The sequence below is a fragment of the Macrobrachium nipponense genome, chromosome 9 (genome assembly GCF_015104395.2).
Source record: "Macrobrachium nipponense isolate FS-2020 chromosome 9, ASM1510439v2, whole genome shotgun sequence".
Lineage (NCBI taxonomy): Eukaryota > Metazoa > Arthropoda > Malacostraca > Decapoda > Palaemonidae > Macrobrachium > Macrobrachium nipponense.
In genome coordinates, this window is record NC_061110.1 from 93,547,340 (window position 1) to 93,566,478 (window position 19,139).

Consider the following 19,139-nt stretch of genomic DNA (forward strand, 5'->3'; position numbering starts at 1 on the left):
TATATATATTATATACATATAAGACTCTTAAAGGCAAAACTCTACATAAGGATTTAAATTACATAAAATCACAATAAAGTTACGCACACACGTATATCTACTATATGTATATACGTATATCTATATATGTATATGTATATATATATATATATATATATATATATATATAGCTAATAAAAGGAGCCCATAGAAACACCAAAATGTAGAGAGAAAAGTACTATATTTCAGAGACTGCTCTTCAGGTATATGAAGAGAGAGACAGCAGTCTCTGAAATATAGTACTTTTCTCTCTACATTTTGGTGTTTCTATGGGCTCCTTTTATTAGATGGAATTCTGTTGTTACAGAACATTTTTACCAGTCATATATATATATATATATATATATATATATATATATATATATATCAAACGCCCTAAAATTAAGTTTACAAATAACCCATTAACGTTGATTTCACTTCTCTTTACCTTAGGAATATAGCTTACACCCAATAAACTTCCTATAAGACAATTCCTCATAACCTAAACTAAACAGCACCCGAACCAATGGTTTTAGGGATTCGAACCTATACCTTTCGAGGTTGAAAGTAGGATGTGGCAGTGACTATTTCCACTCAGCCACCAAGAGGAATATTAATCCATATCAAGTCTGGTTTAACTGTTCTCGTAGAATTCACGCTTCTAATCCGCATATCATTTTTCCAGCCCGGAGACAACTCCACTGACATTGTGGTACCTGGCATTCACCCGACTCATCCCACCGGCGTCGAGGGCAACGTCACTGTCGACGTCGACGCAACGACAGAGGGGAGTAATATCAACTCAGGCAACGAGACATCGAGTAATGGAACGGACGCCGGCGTTAATGGGACCGGCACCAATGTCAATGGGACAGATAATGGTGACAACACCACCGACGGGCCGGACAAAGCGGTTCCAGGTCCTTCGGCGTTTGAAGACAGTAAGTTTTATTTTTTTATTTTTTTGTGGGAGGGTCAAATGTTGCTTCGAGAATTTTTCTTTATTTTTTTTGAAGTTTTTTGTTTTTTGAATTTTTTGTTTGTTGTTGTGAAAGTAATTAAAATAATTTTGCATCTTCATAATACATGTATGTGTATATATATATATATATATATATAATATATATAATATATATAGATATATATGATATAATATAGATATATATATATATTTATATATATATATATATATATCTATGTATTAATATATTATATATATATTAAATATAACTTTTGGAAGCAATGCTCCAGTGAAATTTATATATATATATATATATATATATATATATATATATATATATATATATACATATATATATGCACACATAAAGTCACTGGTATATTGCTTCAAAAATTTTTTTTTATTATCAACATAACTGGTGAGATCCGTGTTTTGAATTAATTCACAAACCATGACATTTAATAATTATAATTTTTTTTCGTTCAGCACACAAATAAACGACTTTTCCTGATAATAATGAAACTGGCAATGAGATAAAACACTGATTTCTAAAATGATTTAATTCAATTTGTCTACTAATTCCACAAAGGCTTAACCTACTGAAAGCTAAGAAAGAACTATTAGGTCATTCATGTTTTTTTGGCAGTATTAAGTATAAAATCTAAGAAATTAGAAATGAATTTGTGATATTAAACGAATTCTAAAATTATTTAATAAAATTTGTTTACTAATTCCATAAACGATAAAACAACTGAAAGCTGTAACAAAACTATTAAATCAATCAAGTTTTTTTGGCAGTATTAAGTACAAAATTTTCAATAGAATTAAAAATGAATTTTTGCACATGAAACGAAACCCAATAAAATAGACTGAAATGAATACAAAATCTTCTATGAAATAAAAAAATAATTTTTGTATATTAAACGAAACCCAATAAAATAGACTGAAATAAATACAAAATCCTCTATGAACTTAAAAATGAACTTCTGAATACTAAACGAAACAGATAAAAACAAACACTGAAAGAAAGCAGTAAAAAGAAAAAAAAATGCACAAGATGATGCAGGAGAAGAAACTTCCGAAATTCGCGTCAGTTCTATCAAGAATAAAAGAACAGAGATAATTCTTTTCTGAAAGTATAATCCTTTCTCAAATACATTTGTTATCAAACAAGGCAAATGCATTAGCGCATACCATTGTGAGTGAAGCGCTCGTCAGCTCTGAATAATGCAAACAGGAATCGTATATTTCACGGGATTTTTATGCATAATGCAAACAGGAATCGTATTTTTATTGCAATTTCTATGCATGATGCACTCGGCGCAGTTTTCTTGAACAGAAATCATGCAGAAATGTCAAGATCTTTTAAGCCCCAACTAGAGCGCAGGAACTTCTTACAAATATATAAACTACTTAATAAAACTACTTAATAAAGGATCATATAGGTAACTTGACACTCCCTAAATGATAACATTATAGGCTTAACATTTACTCCTGTTATTATGGCAAGAAGATAAAAACAGCGCATATTCGGTGACTTATGATCAAATTGAAACATTATTCAGTGAGCCCTTTCATGGAACACGATGCTGTTCATTAAAGATTTTAATGCTAATGAGAGACTGGGGGAGAGTTTGCTCTTCATGATAAAAAACAAAATCTTTACTCGTTCATTGAACGACAAACAAGTATTTCCCCTTTGCTTCAATTCATTTTTCTTTCTTTCCTTATTTTTCTGTTATATATATATATATATATATATATATATATATATATATATATATATATATATATATATATATATATATATATATATATATATATATATATATATATGCAGTTAGTCGTTCTTTCATATAGGCTTTATTTGATTGTTAGCACTCACTAAAATTCAATTTAACAGGAAATGATTTAGGAGTTTAAATGTTTTATAGGAAGGAGATTTTGAAAAAATTGCCATCTATAACACTCGCCCCGACAACGGAACAAATGAATTATTAAACAAGTATTTCCATAAAAAAAAAAAAAAAAAAAATTTTGATGGACGCGACAGAAGTAACTGGTTAATGCTGTAAAATTATGTTCACGAAAGTGGTAAAATATCAACTGAGGGCAACTGATTGTGAAAATAATGACATGACAATAAATTCGACCCCTTTCACTCTACACGAATTGCAAGCTTGGCGTATATTTGCCTTCACAGTCTAGCTAGAATATATAAGGATTTAAACGTAGCTGATAAATAATACAAGAGTTTAAATACCCTCGCTGACACATCAATGAGAGACGGATTCTATCCTCGAAAGAGAAGACTAATCTAGACAATTCCTCTAAAATCCACTGAACCTCGGCTGACCTAATAAGTGAATAATGGTAGTTAGCCGTTTGTTTTAGACTAAGCCAGCCCTGAGCTGGCACGGGCTCTTGCTCTAGCGCAGCCCATACGGTAGTTAGTCGGCTGTGGTGAACCACAGCTAGTGTAGAACAGAATGTAGAGAACAGAGTACAGAATTTTGGCCAAAGGGCAAGCGCTGGGACCTATGACGGATATTAAGAGTGAATAGGAAATTAAGAGTGAAAAGGCTTTAAAGGTGTAACAGGAGGAAAACCTCGCAGCTGCACTATGAATCAATTGTTAGGAGAGGGTGGAAAGTAAGGTGGACGAAAGAGAATATGAACAGAGGTACAGTAAAAGGAATGAAAGCGATTGCAGCTAGGGGCCGAAGGGACTCTTCAAAGAACCTGAAGTAATGCCTACAGCGCGAGGTGCACTGACAGCAGTACCCCTAACCCCCCTACGGGGACAGCTAGTGTGGAGTACAGCTTGTCACCATGCTGGGAGCCTTCAGAGAGAGAGAGAGAGAGAGAGAGAGAGAGAGAGAGAGAGAGGGTACCCAATAGTCAATACATACTAAATTCTAGGTTAAATCTAGGTCTGTAGAAATGGGAATTTCTGTATTTAAATTCAAAATGAAATTTATTACATCGTGAAATCTGTTGACATTCTAATTCGTATTTCAAGTGGAACCAAAACTTTTTATCTTTTTTATCTTTATTACGGAAAGGCAGTTTGGGAGATTGGAAAATAATTATTTTCTTTTATATAATTTTCACTTACACAGGAATGGGAATTTAGATAAACGTTTTTATTTCACAGACAACTCGATAAAAATAAGTACTGATTACTTTATACGTAATATGCATACAAACATATACTATTTACTTACAAATATTTAGACATACACACACATATATATATATAAGTGTATATAGATATATATATATATATATATATATATATATATACAATATATATATTCATCTACGTATATACATAAATCCATACATACACATATATATACATATATATATATATATGTGTGTGTGTATGTAGTATATATATCGTATATATATGTATGTATATATATATATATATATATACATACATACATACATACATACATACATACTACATACATACATACATACATACTATAACATACATACATAATGGATATGTATGTATGTATGTATGTATGTATGTATGTATGTATGTATGTATATGTATGTAACACGCGTACTGTAGGTATTTGCGTGTTAGAGACATAATCCTATATTTTCAAAGGGGGAGAAAAACATGACTACCATCTGTTTTTTCATTATTCGAGGACGAGAGTAAAGAAATATAGTCTTAGCAGAAATATCAGGATTATCTCTTGGCCACGTTAAACTGCACGGCATCTGGAGAAATAATATCCAATAATATCCCCCAAATAACCAGTAATATCCCCAAGAAGACATGAACATTTTTGGCCAATATCTATTTACGGGTAATCTGTAATCTCGGTAGCTAATCTTACCATCAACTTACAAGAAAATAAAGCGTTCCATCTTGACGGAGTAAAAAATGGCATCTCTGCTTATAGAATGGTTGTATTGTATACAGCACAAATGGCAAAAAGCCTAAAAGCACAAGAAGCAGATAAATCCCCTGTTCAACAATCAACATTGCATGAATCCCCTTTGAGATTTCAAACAATTCCTTGTAGTCTACTTGAGACCGAAATGCAACATCATGAAAGCAATGGTTTAGTTTGTAACACTTTGAACTGAAAGTTTGGCAAATAGCGTGGTATGAACAATGATGCACATGGTAAACAGACATTTGTGGTCTTCGACGCACCAATAAGATGAAGACAACTCGTCTCCTGGATGAAATACTACATGGAATATTTGTATCTATTAAAATTCTTAACAGACGTAACCACCTATTACTTTCATGGTTTTAATGAGGCGTCTTTGCAGTCTGGCATAAAACCTCAAGTTACTCCCTTTAAGTTTGAGGCAAAATTTTGTAAGTTGTTGCAAAGACCACGGCATCAAAACTTAGATTTAAGAGTCTTAAATGCATAGTCCGCCATCCAACTTCAAAGAAAACGGGATGAAAGGAGAAAAAGGTTGTTTACGTACTCTTAGAAAAAAAATAAAAATAAAAATAAACTTGGAAGAAAAACTGTTAAATCTTTAAAAGCAGAATCGCCATTTTGAACTCTGTGATCTCTTCAAGACCCATCTGAATTAATCTGAATCGCAATATGCTGAACGAAGTGAGAGGCTGGATTGACTATTCATAAAAGGAAGTACAACTGGAAAGTGATATACAGATGACAACTCTGAACTAAAAGGTCCTCTAGTACTCTTTTACTGCAACATAAAAGACATAACTGCTGTTAGAATATGAACCTGTTATCAGTACTATAGATTTCTAGAGTCCAGTTCAGCTAGGCTTCTACATTAGCTGGTCAACATTGAAAAGTACCTTTAGGAGCATACAGTTATGCTCAGCAACATGAATTTAAGTATCCAAACTTGAAGCTTTTAAGAAATATACTCTCCACAAAATTCCATGTGCCATTTAAAAGCATTGGACTTATGACCAGTACAATCCTAGAGACTAACTCAGTAAGCAGCAATGAAGTTTAAAGCATTACTCGTTATGCATGAGAATAGCACATCTGTAATTCCGTTGTTATCTTACAGGTAATAAGAATTTGATCATAAATATTTTCTGGTTTCCTTAAGAACAAAAATTTCAACGCAAGAGAAGTTTACGATGCCTGCCACTACCTGCTCTGACACTTACTGACAGGAAGATGATTCTGTCTGGAAGTAGAGCTTTCTAACATAATGATTCAAAAAGTTTATATGTCACGATTACTAATGGTTGGCGTTAATGCTCAAGATGTTTGCAGTGAAAGTGTAAAAGCAACGTCAGATGTTACCACCTCAAGTTTGTCACAAATGATCATACTGACATGACCTCGTGCCCTTTGTGTCGTATCTATAAGGGCAAGACAACGACCTCCTGGAGAATCCGGACTTTATCAAGGCAACCGTTTTTATACAAGAAGCCACATCCAAAAAGATCTACCAAAACAACAAGTCAGATCATTTTCATGTACACATTTAATACATTGTCCTTCATTTGAATGGAAGAGCAACTTCAAATGGAAATGATGCCTTCAACATCAATTTTGGAAAGAAAGCAAGTGACCTACATTTGGTCCTGCACAGGATATAGATATTCTGCAGAAGTGAAGATATCTGGATAAGAAGTGGCAGTTCATACAGTCCAAGATGTGTTCGTATGAATCCAAGCGGAAAAATAAGGAAACTCTAACAGTTGGATTGTTTATTTCTTATTTGACAACTAACAAGAACAAACACAGCTATGAACATACCCAAGACCCAAATACTATAACTTTAGTCCATTTGGAATCCGTTCATTAATAGAGCTGATATAAAATTTTTGGCAATTTTTGTAAACATAACATTAGAAACGAAAGAAAGAATATGAAAACAAGCTCTCAAGAATGAATGTAGAACAAATTAATCAACCTAGCTAATACCAACCGAAAAGTAAGTTAATAGATCCAGAAAACCAACTATCATTGAAAATACCACATTCTTAACTTTAAGTCATAATACTCCTCAGGCAATGTTACAGCAATACCCTCAAGTCATCTAACGGAAGCTTCACCAAGTAATGTATCTCAAGAAACTAACGTCACAGTGGTTCCTGGAACTCACTGGAACGAACACCCCGAGCTCAATGTGACAAACGCCCCTCAAGGTGACGTTTCAGGACCACCCGAAACAAACGTGACACATGGTCCAGGGGTACACGTTTGGGGTGAAGTGCCCCATCCAAACGGGACAAAAGAACCTGCAGCAAATGTTTCAGTGCTTCCTCCAAATATCCCAGGAAAACCTCCAAATGGAGCCCCTGAAGACCCACATTCAGGATACCCAAGTGGCATTTCTGACACCTCGTCATTTGAAGAGAGTAAGAGTATTCCTTTTTGTTTTGACAACTTCAAGGTATATTGATAACGAGGCCACAATGACTTGTGTCAGGTTACTATAAAGAAATATAAATTCAGGCGCAGAATTCAAATCCTTTAGGTCTAACAGAACTCAGCGTTTTCACTATACTAAAGTTCATAACACACTAGGAGAGTCTTACTGTAGGTCATACCAGCTGCTAAAACCATGATTAAAGTATTCCCACAGACAGGATCTTAACTTCCATTGCTCTCTAGTTCAGTCCTGGTCGTTCCGGCCGCAATTTACCTAGGCCGTAACATCCAAACTGGCAAACGGCCGAAAAGTCTTAAGGCCTAAACAACGTAAGACGTCATGCTTATGGTATTTACTGTCATTATTTTATGTTTTACTTACATCCCCCAATTGTCTGGTACTAAACATGGAGCCCACTTTACGCGTAAATTGGAAGTTACCAAACCTAGCAGGGTGCTTATGGCCGAAACGACCAAGACCTTTCCAGGTCCCTGTAGTCTGAGCTGTTTATACGACTACCCTTAATATAGCCCCACACTTCTTTGCTAATTTTTACCTTCTCTCCTTTCTTTGAACTTTCATCTTAGAACCCAGCTCCTTCTAGTACTCTAGGACAAGTGTAGTACATTCATCATCTGATCTACCCCTTCACTTTCTCCAGTCTCCAACAAACTCACATTCTAAATGCCTTTCGATTCTCTATTTTGGTCTTCTTCACTGCTAAACTTCTAGAATATACCAAGCAAAGCTACAGAATACATTTTTAACCATCCACTTAACAGAATAAATTTTTAACCATCCACTTTACATTATAGATTTGTAACCATCCACTTTACAGAATAAATTTTTAACCATCCATTTAACAGAATAAATTTTTAACCATTCACTTTACATTATAAATTTTTAACCATCCACCTAACAGAATAAATTCTTGACCATTCACTTTACAGAATAAATTTTTAAGCATCTACTTCTTTGAGTTTATTCATGAAGACTACGTTGCCAGCTTTATCTTGATGCTGGTAAATTCTTCTGTTCTCAATTCTCTTCTTATTTCAAATTTGCAACTTCTTTAGTAAAATCCACGATTACCTGTTCACCCCGTTTTCTTCACTTTTCCTTATGATTTCTTCTTTGTTTCTTTACTTCAATTTTATTTACAGCATTCGTTTATTTCACAATACAGAACATTCTCTACACTTAAAGGCTCCTGTTCAGTGCTCACATCCTCGTAATCACCACTTGCACAATTCAGTTGATTATAAACCTCAATGTTAATTACATAAAAGACGACTAAGAGACATTATTACTCAAATTCAACCTTAAAGTATTGGTCTACTCCAATTCAAGTCCATTTCCATTGAATATAATGAAACATGTTAAATTTTGATTAGAGTGATTATGCTTACGAAAATCATGGACTTAGCTAAATGAACTACTCTTACACTAATGGATTTGAAGAGGCCTTGAATTTATTCTCTTATAAAAACGAAGCACAAAACTCACCACAAGTACCTCTGTAACGCTTTTAGATCGCACAGTAGTAGCAGTGTGCAATCATGCCTTGGTATCTTAGTTTTAAGTTACGGTTCCTGGCGACAAACCTGTGAAGCTTCACCTACAAAGTATGGACTCCTCACTTGCTGGCAAGATTATCGCACGTGCAAAGTAGACTACTTCACCTTTCTGAGCGGTCTATACCATCACTGGCAGCGTGGATTGTCTCACTTGCAAAGTAGAGTAGTAGATGCTTCCTTCCATAATGCTTCCTAATGAACACTGCATCAAGAACCAGTATTTTTTCATTATGATTATTCGGGTGTTCTTACTACATTGCTGTTTTGAAATTCCTTGGACTAATCCTTACTTTTAAGTGTATTTTCAGAACGTTTTCCCTTCAAGATTACTGTCGCCTTTTCAGATTTGAATTTCTCTCTATTCTATGCATATTCTCTGATTTCACCTGTATAATCTTTCTGGGTCTTTAATTCATTCTCAAAGGTTAACTTATACTAACTGATTTAGCTGTGTCTTCTCAAGTGTAAAATGTTTGAAGACCTATAGTAGATAAACTTTTTATCAAAGTCCTATTGATGTAAACACCCATGCACTATTCAACAAGGACATTTTCCTTATGTCAATCAAAAATTGATCACCCAAAGAGGATAAACAAATTTGTTCTTAGGCATTTCCTTAATATTGTTGATGATGGTTAATGAAGGTTACTTTATAAAACTATATCATGAATACCAGGTTCTTCGTCATGAAAAACAATTCCGCGAACATGAAAAACATAATAAATTTCGCTTTGAGAACTGAATAAATATCAAGAAATTTGTAATGAAACAAACAGGATGCCCCACATCTTTACTAGTGGATCAGATACTCCGAAATACATCTTTCATTCGTTAAGGAATCTAGATATGGAAGGAACTACAGAAGCTGTTTAGAACAATCAAGCAGTGAGAAGGAAGCAAGTCCTAAGCTGGAGAAATATGATGACCTCCCATATGTAGATGAGATAATGATGAGATAATGATGAAAGATGGCTTGGACATGTCATTCGAACCACTCCCGGGAGAGTAGTACTAGTACTTGACAGTGACAGCTGGTTCATGTAGGCACCAGAAGAGCTGGATGAACACTATGAGACTAGAGGTCGGAGAAGAGTGACGGAATCTCAGTCAGGACCTTTGGACCGCGTGGCGTTGTAGGAGGAGATGATGAAGACGGTGATAAAGATGATGGTGAAGCAATAAACAAGGATCTTTTTTGCAGATGGAGAAAGTTGTCTAGACTTGAGAATGAAGATACTGAAGGAGACATAATACTATACATATACTTTCTGGTGACATAAACGGGTTGGGCAGTGGAAGAAGGAAGGTGCATCGAAAACTATACCAAACCTTGTTCCAATGTAACTGGTCAGAACAAATAAGCAAGAGGGATTTACCTTATGGACAATTTTTAATTAAAACCAGTAGCAACGAAGACAGGCGCGGAAAAGAGATAAGTACATACCTCGAAATCATCATCAGTAAATATATTTATTTCCATCCGTAAATTACCACAACGAACATAATCTACAAATATGGACATAATTCAAATGACCTCCGGAGTTCTGTATTTCTTTGTATTTATACAGATTGTATTCTAAATATAGATAACAATATTCTGTACACTAAATTGATATTACAGGAATAATGAGAATATTTGAAAATGAAAATAACAATAATAATAATGAATTTCCAATACATGTTGAATGCATCATGGCAAAAATCATGGACGCAAAGCATAAACAGAAAGCAAAGTGAAAATGAGTCAGCAGATGACATACAAGAGCAACATACCAATAAAATAAATAAAGGAAAGAAGTAATAGAGATAATTAGATCAACATATAAAAGAGAAATTACATAAACAAATAGTTAAATGAAAGAACGAGAGAATGAATCGAAACAAAAATGCATAAAGTAAATAGAACGCAATGAATCAATACATTTACCGGTAAATCCCGCCGCTAAATTTTCTGTAGCTTCAATTATCAAGTAACGGAAATGTTTTGGTCATAAACTAAAAACGTCAGGATTAATCACCAATGCCATTAGACAAAACTAGTCCTATAACTGCAGTTATATGAAATAAAACCTACTTCACAGACATACGCATTATATATATATATATATATATATATATATATATATATATATATATATATATATATATATATGCGTGTTCGTCTGTAAATGCTGTACGTAGAGAAACTAATCTTTTACCTGACTCGAAACACATTTGTACTCGTATTGAAATCTAGAAGCAAACCAAATCTTTAAAATACTGTCAACCACAGATCTGTTTAACCAGAAATAAATATGAAATAAACACTGTCCGTAGCTACAAAATGCACATCCTATCTAGCTTATACCAGACTGAACGAAACTCTGAAAAGCATTTCTCTGAAGATACCTGTCTCCCTGTCGCTTCGTGCTTTCAAAGGATGATATATCTGTGCCTGACGCATCTTTTTTTTTGTTTACCCCAAGTTCCTTCCACTTGCTCGTAATGCTTCCATTCAACAAAGCACCTTCGTGTAAGACTCGTTCTTTTATATTGCTTTCTCAGATGTCAACAAGCTGGCAGGAGTGGCGCAGGCAATCTGGGACGCCTTCTACGTCTTTCTGGCCCTCTTCTGCGCCTGCCTCGTGGCCATCGTGGGTCTGATTGTCAGAGGACGTTGCAAGTAAGTAGTATATCCATTTTTTAAGGTTTAGTTTCCTTTGCACTTTGAAGTTTTTATATTTCTGATAAAACTACTAAAATGAACTATCATTGGCTTAAACTACATATTGCATTAAGGACTTATTTTTTTTATTGTCACATACATAGATATTTAATGTATACGACTGACTATACCACGCTATCATTATATCTTATGAATATTATTTACTGTCGTATACGTAGATTATCAATGTATAAGGCTGACTATACCACGCTGTCATTATATCTTATGGATTATTATAATATTAAAATTAAGTTTGTAGAATCTCACGTCTCAGTGACTTCAGTGTGAACAAATTAAAGAACTTCTCACATTAGACTATGATAAAGTGACTATATATTCATTAATCTTCGTTGTGTATATTATGTAAAATATACACAACGTTTCCCAGCTATACATTCAATCCAACCGGTAATTTCAGAATTAGGCCTATACAATCCAACCGATTTCCCAACTAAATCAATCCAACCGGTATTTTCAGAATTAGGCCTATACACTCAAAACGACTCGCCTAATAACCTGTAAAGCATATTGGTTAATGAGTTGAAAAGTATAATAACAGCCACATTACCCTCACACGCTCCCCACCAACGACACCAAACAATCAATAGGACCTTCTGGTTTTCATTAAACTGAAATAATGATACTCACAGTTCCGCTTCAGGGACGGGGACAGCCCCCCTGCAGCTGTCGCCACCTACAACCCCAGGACAGCGTCCTATCGCCTCGACAAGGTCTACGACAACCCCAGCTACGACACCAACGCAGTATGAGAGGAGCGTCTAATAATCCTACGCGGACTAATATCCAGTTGATCGCCTGAAGGAACTGGAGGAACTCCTCCTTCTTCTTCCTCCTTCGTTCATTCAAGGAAGGATTGTATTTTTTCACATAGGAGCTTTCATAGGATGTTTATGACACGTTAAGGAACGCAAGGAACTCTTTCTTCCTTCGTCGTTTATTAATGGAAGCCTTGCATTTTTCATAGGATTATTTTTAGTCGATTGTTTCACTTTTTTTTTTTTTTTTTTTTTTGCGCAAGGCTAAAATGTTATATACACTTGTTTTTGCATTATGTTAAGAGAACTTAGCTACCCCTTTTTTTGTGCCATAAAACCGGTTGTTCCTACAAAATTCTCACCTTTAAAAAGAGCTTCTATGAAATTTAAACAGGAACTGTGACTGGAACATTTACCGGGCTCTAAATACAAAAGCAAATGGAACACATTCTTTTAATGCTGCAAAATGTTTGATGTGGTGTTCTTGTATGAAATTAACATGAGACTTCGAAACTGCATATGCAGGTTTTCCCACATAATATGCTGGTTCCAGTAACTACGTGGAGATAGGACGAACGAGAATCTATTCGCTTTTGAATAATCGCATAGCAAAGATTTTAGTTGACTCTCTTAATGGCAGTTCTTGAGCTGTCATTATGGAAAGCACGAGAGACCACCTTCCAAAACATTACATCAATGAGACACCACAGCTGATCACAAGCACAATACGGGTGCAATTTGCAGCATGCGCAAGCAAACGCACATTCAAGCATAAGGCCATAGGCAACAAAAGGAACTATTATTTGGGGGAAAATTTGATGAAAATAAATACAGCATAAAACTGTCAGTAAAAAGTATCCTTTATTCAACATACACACACATACAAGCACACACTCACACATATACGTAGTACGTATTTTTTTTTTCCTTAATAAACGCTCCAAGGAGAGGTCCATTGGAGGACGAAACAGTTGGCCATTTTTCTGAGATAAACTATTTTCATTTTCCTATGCGGAATACAATTGAATATATATATATATATATATATATATATATATATATATATATATATATATATATATATATATATATATATATATATATATATATATATACTTTATTCACACTAATGAAAAGAGCAATTACTGAATACTTATGACAGCTTTCTTCTTACCAACAATTTTGGCCTAAAGTAGAGTTTCCCCTTGAAGTAAGACGAGGAAAGGAAGTTCAGTGAAATAAATAATCTTTATTTTTAACAGAAAATTCCAAACTTTCCAAAACTGCCTCCTTGGGAATTAATGAAGGGCGGTATCGGAGCGTCAAGATAACACTAATTAGGGTCCTGAGTACGACATTTTGATGAAGAGTTTGAAAGAAAGCTAATGAAACAGCCATAATTTCCATAGAACACTGTCATGTGTACAGACGTATACATAGCAGGTGTATCTGTGTGTGTATATATATCGTTAGCATGGTATTGTACATAGAGTAAGAACATGAAATGTATTTACCCGTAGGACTTTTTCTTTTCGTTAACTGTACATATGTTGTAGGATTAAGGCAGTACTTTCTCAAGTATCAAATTACTTAGAGCAGAACTTGTACTTAATGAAATCCTAAGCAAATTCGAGTTTTGTTAATGTCTTTAAAAAAATAGATTAGGATCCCACTTAATTTCCGGAAAAAAATAACTATTTTCATCTTCGGAGAAAAATTCACTATTTTCATCTTCGAAAGAAAAAATCACTATTTTCATCTTCAGAAAATAATTCACTATTTTCATCTTCGGAAAAAAAAATCACTATTTTCATCTTCGGAAAAAAAAAAATCACTATTTTCATCTTCGGAAACAAAAATCACTATTTTCATCTTCGGAAACAAAAATCACTATTTTCATCTTCGGAAAAATAAAATCACCATTTTCATCTTCAGAAAATAATTCACTATTTTTCATCTTCGAAAAAAAATCACTATTTTTTTTTTCATCTTCGGAAAAAAAAAAAAAAAATCACTATTTCATCTTCGGAAACAAAAATCACTATTTTCATCTTCGGAAACAAAAATCACTATTTTCATCTTCGGAAAAATAAAATCACCATTTTCATCTTCGGAAACAAAAATCACTATTTTCATCTAAGAGAGACTCCCATGAAAAATTTAAGCAATTTGGCGTATGTACAACAGAAAGAAAAGTTAATTTGTATTGTCAGATTATCATTAAAAATATGAAGCATATGACGGTAGCTAAGTTTTAGATATATTGCGCTTTGATTTACGTTTACAACATTATTATAAAAAATTATACAAATACTAAACTTAAGAAATATTGCGTTAATATTATCAAAAGGAGAAATATAATGTTTGACCGGGCAAATAAAAATAATTGTTTATGTGAACACACTTTATTAACATGACGTAAGGTTTTGGAACTTCTGCATTTTGGTATAACTATAAAAATCAATACTGATAATATTCCACATAATGTGGCCATAATCGAGAAATGCTTTTTTTTTTTTTTTGTCCGCTTATTTCACTTTCGTTCAAAAGTTATCATTGGTATTATTCAAAAGACAATTAACAAAACGGTCAATTCGAATTTGAGTGGGATCTTTAGCATGATATTTTTCTAGTCATAAAATCATAACATTCTCATAAAAACCTAAAAAAAAAGTGTGACTGTACTGATAGTATGTGTTATTTAAGGAGGAATGTTAAAATTTCACTTTAGTGCCTCGTTTTAAATAATTTTTATTCAAATAGTCTGTAAATATTATCAATTAAAGCATCCTAGAGTATTTCTGAAAAAGTTTTTCCATGTTCAGGAAATTAGCGAGACTACTTATAAATGTCAACATAATTTTCTATTGCCATCACTTTCCTTTTAAACTTACAGAAAATAACAGTAATTATGGGGTCCAATATGCACTTTCATAACAATTTCATATTAGGTAAAGGACATTGTCACCGTTAACAAATAAATACCGCTCTAATGATAAAAATAGTATTATACAAAACGTGGCCGAGCTGGCCTAAATCTGAGTTTCTCCCGATATCCATTATATATATATAGATATATATATATATATATATATATATATATATATATATATATATATATGTATGTATTCTTATTTATAGCATGATGTATGGATAGGAAGAACAGTCAATTCATCATTGACAATCTATGAATAGCTGCGCTTCGGAATCACCCATATCTCATCTATTCTGGCTAAAAAGAGACAAAAATAAAAAATACTTATTAAAACTTACAACAGAGCTTTCAGAATTAAAATGCCCTGAAGATTGGAAAATGACAATAACAAAACAAGAAACAGATTACCTTCAGTAGTCAAGTCCAGAGGATGAAAGGTTAGGAAGTAAACAAGAGTAGGGGGGGGGGGATGGGGTGAGGGGGGTGAGGTACTAGGCTATATATAAGGGGGTAGAAGTTAAAATGATTATTAAGTGATATAACGAATTTCTTGATTTGACAGGTTTCTCTAAACCTCATTTTACTCTTGAGAGGCAGTAATTTATTTATTGACGAAAGACTGAATTCTCCAACATTCGTATTAAAGCCTAATTGACGAAAAATACTAATTCCGTATTATCATGAGAATTCTGGAAAAGTTTTAAACGTATCTTTCTACCAAATTCCCAACCTCTTTTGAGACTGCTTATAGTTAAGTTACCTGCTGATGCAAATTACTTGATGCCAGAATTTAGTAAACGAAGATGATAAAATAATCACAGGTGAATTTCTCTATATCTTCAACCATTTTTGTTAAAATGTTAGTAAAAATAAATAAATTTTCTATACATGTTTTGAAAACAACTTTAGTAGGATTCTAAAATTACTAGAAATCTGAAGAGTACAGTAAACTGATAAAACAGGACTATGAAGATGGCACTTTAGTTTGGTATCAAAACAAGAAAACATGTGTAAGTTAATCCTTTGTGTATATAAAAGTTGACCTTATCAGTTTCGTCCATTAGGTTAAGGCAGAGTCTAAATATGTGAAGGAAATTAAGCTTTACCTCAATGTAACAATGATTTTACGATTGTAATGGTATAGATTCATTATACTAAAATAAAATTATGAATAATATATGACCATTCATTAGACTTAAAAAACTGAAAGAATGCTGAAGATTAAAAACTGCATAAACTATTTGTAAATATTCACATGTGTCATTACTGAGTAAAGGTAGTTTCGTATTTATCAATTATGAATTGTGCCTAAAGTACTGTAAATGTAAAGACATAGTATTTATTATCTAGGATTATGAAGGTGGGGGCAGTGTTACTTTGTTACCATTTTGTCAAAAAATGTTTGTGTTAAACCTTTTTGAATAAAGCTTGTTTTTACATGATGGTTTTCTCACTGACTGGAATTCATGTCCACGAATTTCCTCTGAAACTATACCTTTCAGTATAATAAGAGGTCATGACCCAACATTTATTATTTAACCTCGGTATTATTTGCTTTGGCCTCAGCATTTATTATTTTGCTTTACAAGATCTTAGGCTATGAAATTCTCTCTCTCTCTCTCTCTCTCTCTCAAGAATTCTTCTCCTATTTCACGGGAAGTATCGAACGTTAGCTTCGGGGAACCAACTCACTCCATTTTTTTTTTTTTTTTTTTTTTACCCTCAGGTGTGGTACAGATAAGAACGTACAGTCAACTGTTTTATCAACATTCGTGTTTGTGAGAGAGAGAGAGAGAGAGAGAGAGAGAGAGAGAGAGAGAGAGAGAGAGAGAGAGACTGCACAGTGCTGCGTTCATGCCTCTAAGCATGCAATTACTGGTAGGAAGTCAGCAATAATGAAAATCAAATGAGTTTTTCTGACGCTGGTAAAATAGGTTTTTAGGACCGTGAGAGAGAGAGAGAGAGAGAGAGAGAGAGAGAGAGAGAGAGAGAGAGAGAGAGAGAGAGAGAGAGAGAGAGAGAGAGATGCATGAAAATTAAAAACAGGAAATGGGAACATATGACCCTCAGTCATATTAGACAGATGCATCAGGTACGAAATAAATGAGATATGGACTTGACATCTTAGATGTTTGTGAATGGAAAGGGTTAATATACAAATTCATTCCGGAAGAGCCAATGGAATTGCTAGAGAATGTTAAGCGTTCTAACTACTTAGGAACAATGATACCCAATAAAGGGTCTCTTGAGTTTGAATCAAATGTGGAATAAAAAAGGCAAATCAAAAGTGGGCCGACTACGTAAGATTTGGAAATCGAATAGGCCTGAAATTACATACAAAAGCCTGTTACAGTCTACACTGATATACAGATATGAATCACGTATAAAGCAGGAAACATTAAAAGAATCTTTTGGATAATAAGTTTAATATAAGTTCCCCAAGACTCCAGTAATTCACAAGCATATTTCTTTACTCGAACTGTATTTCTTACTAATGGAAGAATAATAAATTTGAGAAGAGTTACCCCTAGACACAACTCTTGCAGCAGTTAACCATAAACACGTCTCAAGAACATTTAAATTCCCTTTAAATACTGGAAAAGTAAAATGAAAATAAAAAAAAGGTGCAATAAAAAAAATCTAATTCTCCCGTCAACTCGGTGCAGGTTTATTGAAACTGCAAAATTATGATTTCCGAAAAAAGCTGTCATTAATGAAGATCATTAGGGAGATTTGCATAGATTACTGGCTGAAGAATAATCAGGTTCTTTTCATACGTTAACATAATGAATTTTCGAAAATAGATTTTGATAACTCAAATTCATACGACTGTGTTATCGATAGAGAGAAGAGAGAGAGAGAGAGAGAGAGAGAGAGAGAGGAGAGAGAGAAAACGTCTATGTTTACCAAAACGTATGCATGTAATGAGAAAGAAGACGGGCAAAGAAAGACAGTAAATCTAGTATTCACTGAAGTATGGGAGAGAGAGAGAGAGAGAGAGAGAGAGAGAGAGAGAGAGAGAGAGACGGGGGGGGGGGGGGGAAGCTCAGTGTGCATATAAAGATATTTATGCTTCAGAAAGAGAGAGAGAGAAAGAAAGAGAGAGAGCACGAATCCAGTGTGCATGCAAATGCGTTCTCATGTAACGAGAGAGAGAGAGAGAGAGAATTCAACGCTCTAAGCCAAGTAAATTCTGGCCAACCACACAGATACTCGGACAGGCAGACAGACCCGGGAAACAGGAGACGCCCTCCGGAAGATTCGGCTAAGGGAAACGTCAGGTCTTTTCCCTTTTGCGTGTCAGGTATGGAAAGCTGCAGAGGAGATAAAGGAACGAAATAACTAGAGATTTGTTTGGGAAATGAGGTGAATACAGAATTGAATGAATGTCGATGAACGGGGGAAGCTGAACATCATAAACCCCACAATTAAGAATAGTATAAAAACAAACATTAAGAATAAAGGATACATATAATGGGGAATCTATAACGAAATAACTAAAGATTTATTTGAAAAATTAGGTTAATATAGATTTCAACTACATAAAAAAACAGAAAATGGGTTACACATAATTTGAAAAATTAAGTGAATATAGAATTGAACTACAAACAAAAATACAGAAAATGGGCTACATATAATTTGAAAAATTAGGTGAATATATATAGAATTGAAGTAAAAAAAAATACAGAAAAGGTGTTACGTATGCGGAAATATATGACGAAATATATGAAAAATGAGGTTTTTATAGAATGAAAAACAAAAATACAGAAAATGGGTTACATATAACTTGAAAAATTAAGTGAATATA

General features: G+C 33.7%; 1 protein-coding gene across 5 annotated transcripts in view; it reads left to right on the top strand.

Moving 5' to 3' along the window:
* Positions 1-13,289, top strand: part of LOC135218532 (uncharacterized) — a 48,792-nt gene extending 35,503 nt beyond the window's left edge. For 2 of the 5 annotated variants that reach the window (XM_064254897.1, XM_064254898.1), the window contains exons 6-9: positions 704-959; positions 6,975-7,325; positions 11,461-11,578; positions 12,271-13,289. In XM_064254897.1, the coding sequence (XP_064110967.1) occupies positions 704-959; positions 6,975-7,325; positions 11,461-11,578; positions 12,271-12,403 (858 nt within the window). In that variant the 3' untranslated portion in view covers positions 12,404-13,289. The remainder of the gene's footprint in view (positions 1-703; positions 960-6,974; positions 7,326-11,460; positions 11,579-12,270) is intronic. The other 3 variants (XM_064254899.1, XM_064254900.1, XM_064254901.1) reach the window with 3 other exon arrangements.
* The last annotated feature ends 5,850 nt before the right edge of the window (positions 13,290-19,139 follow it).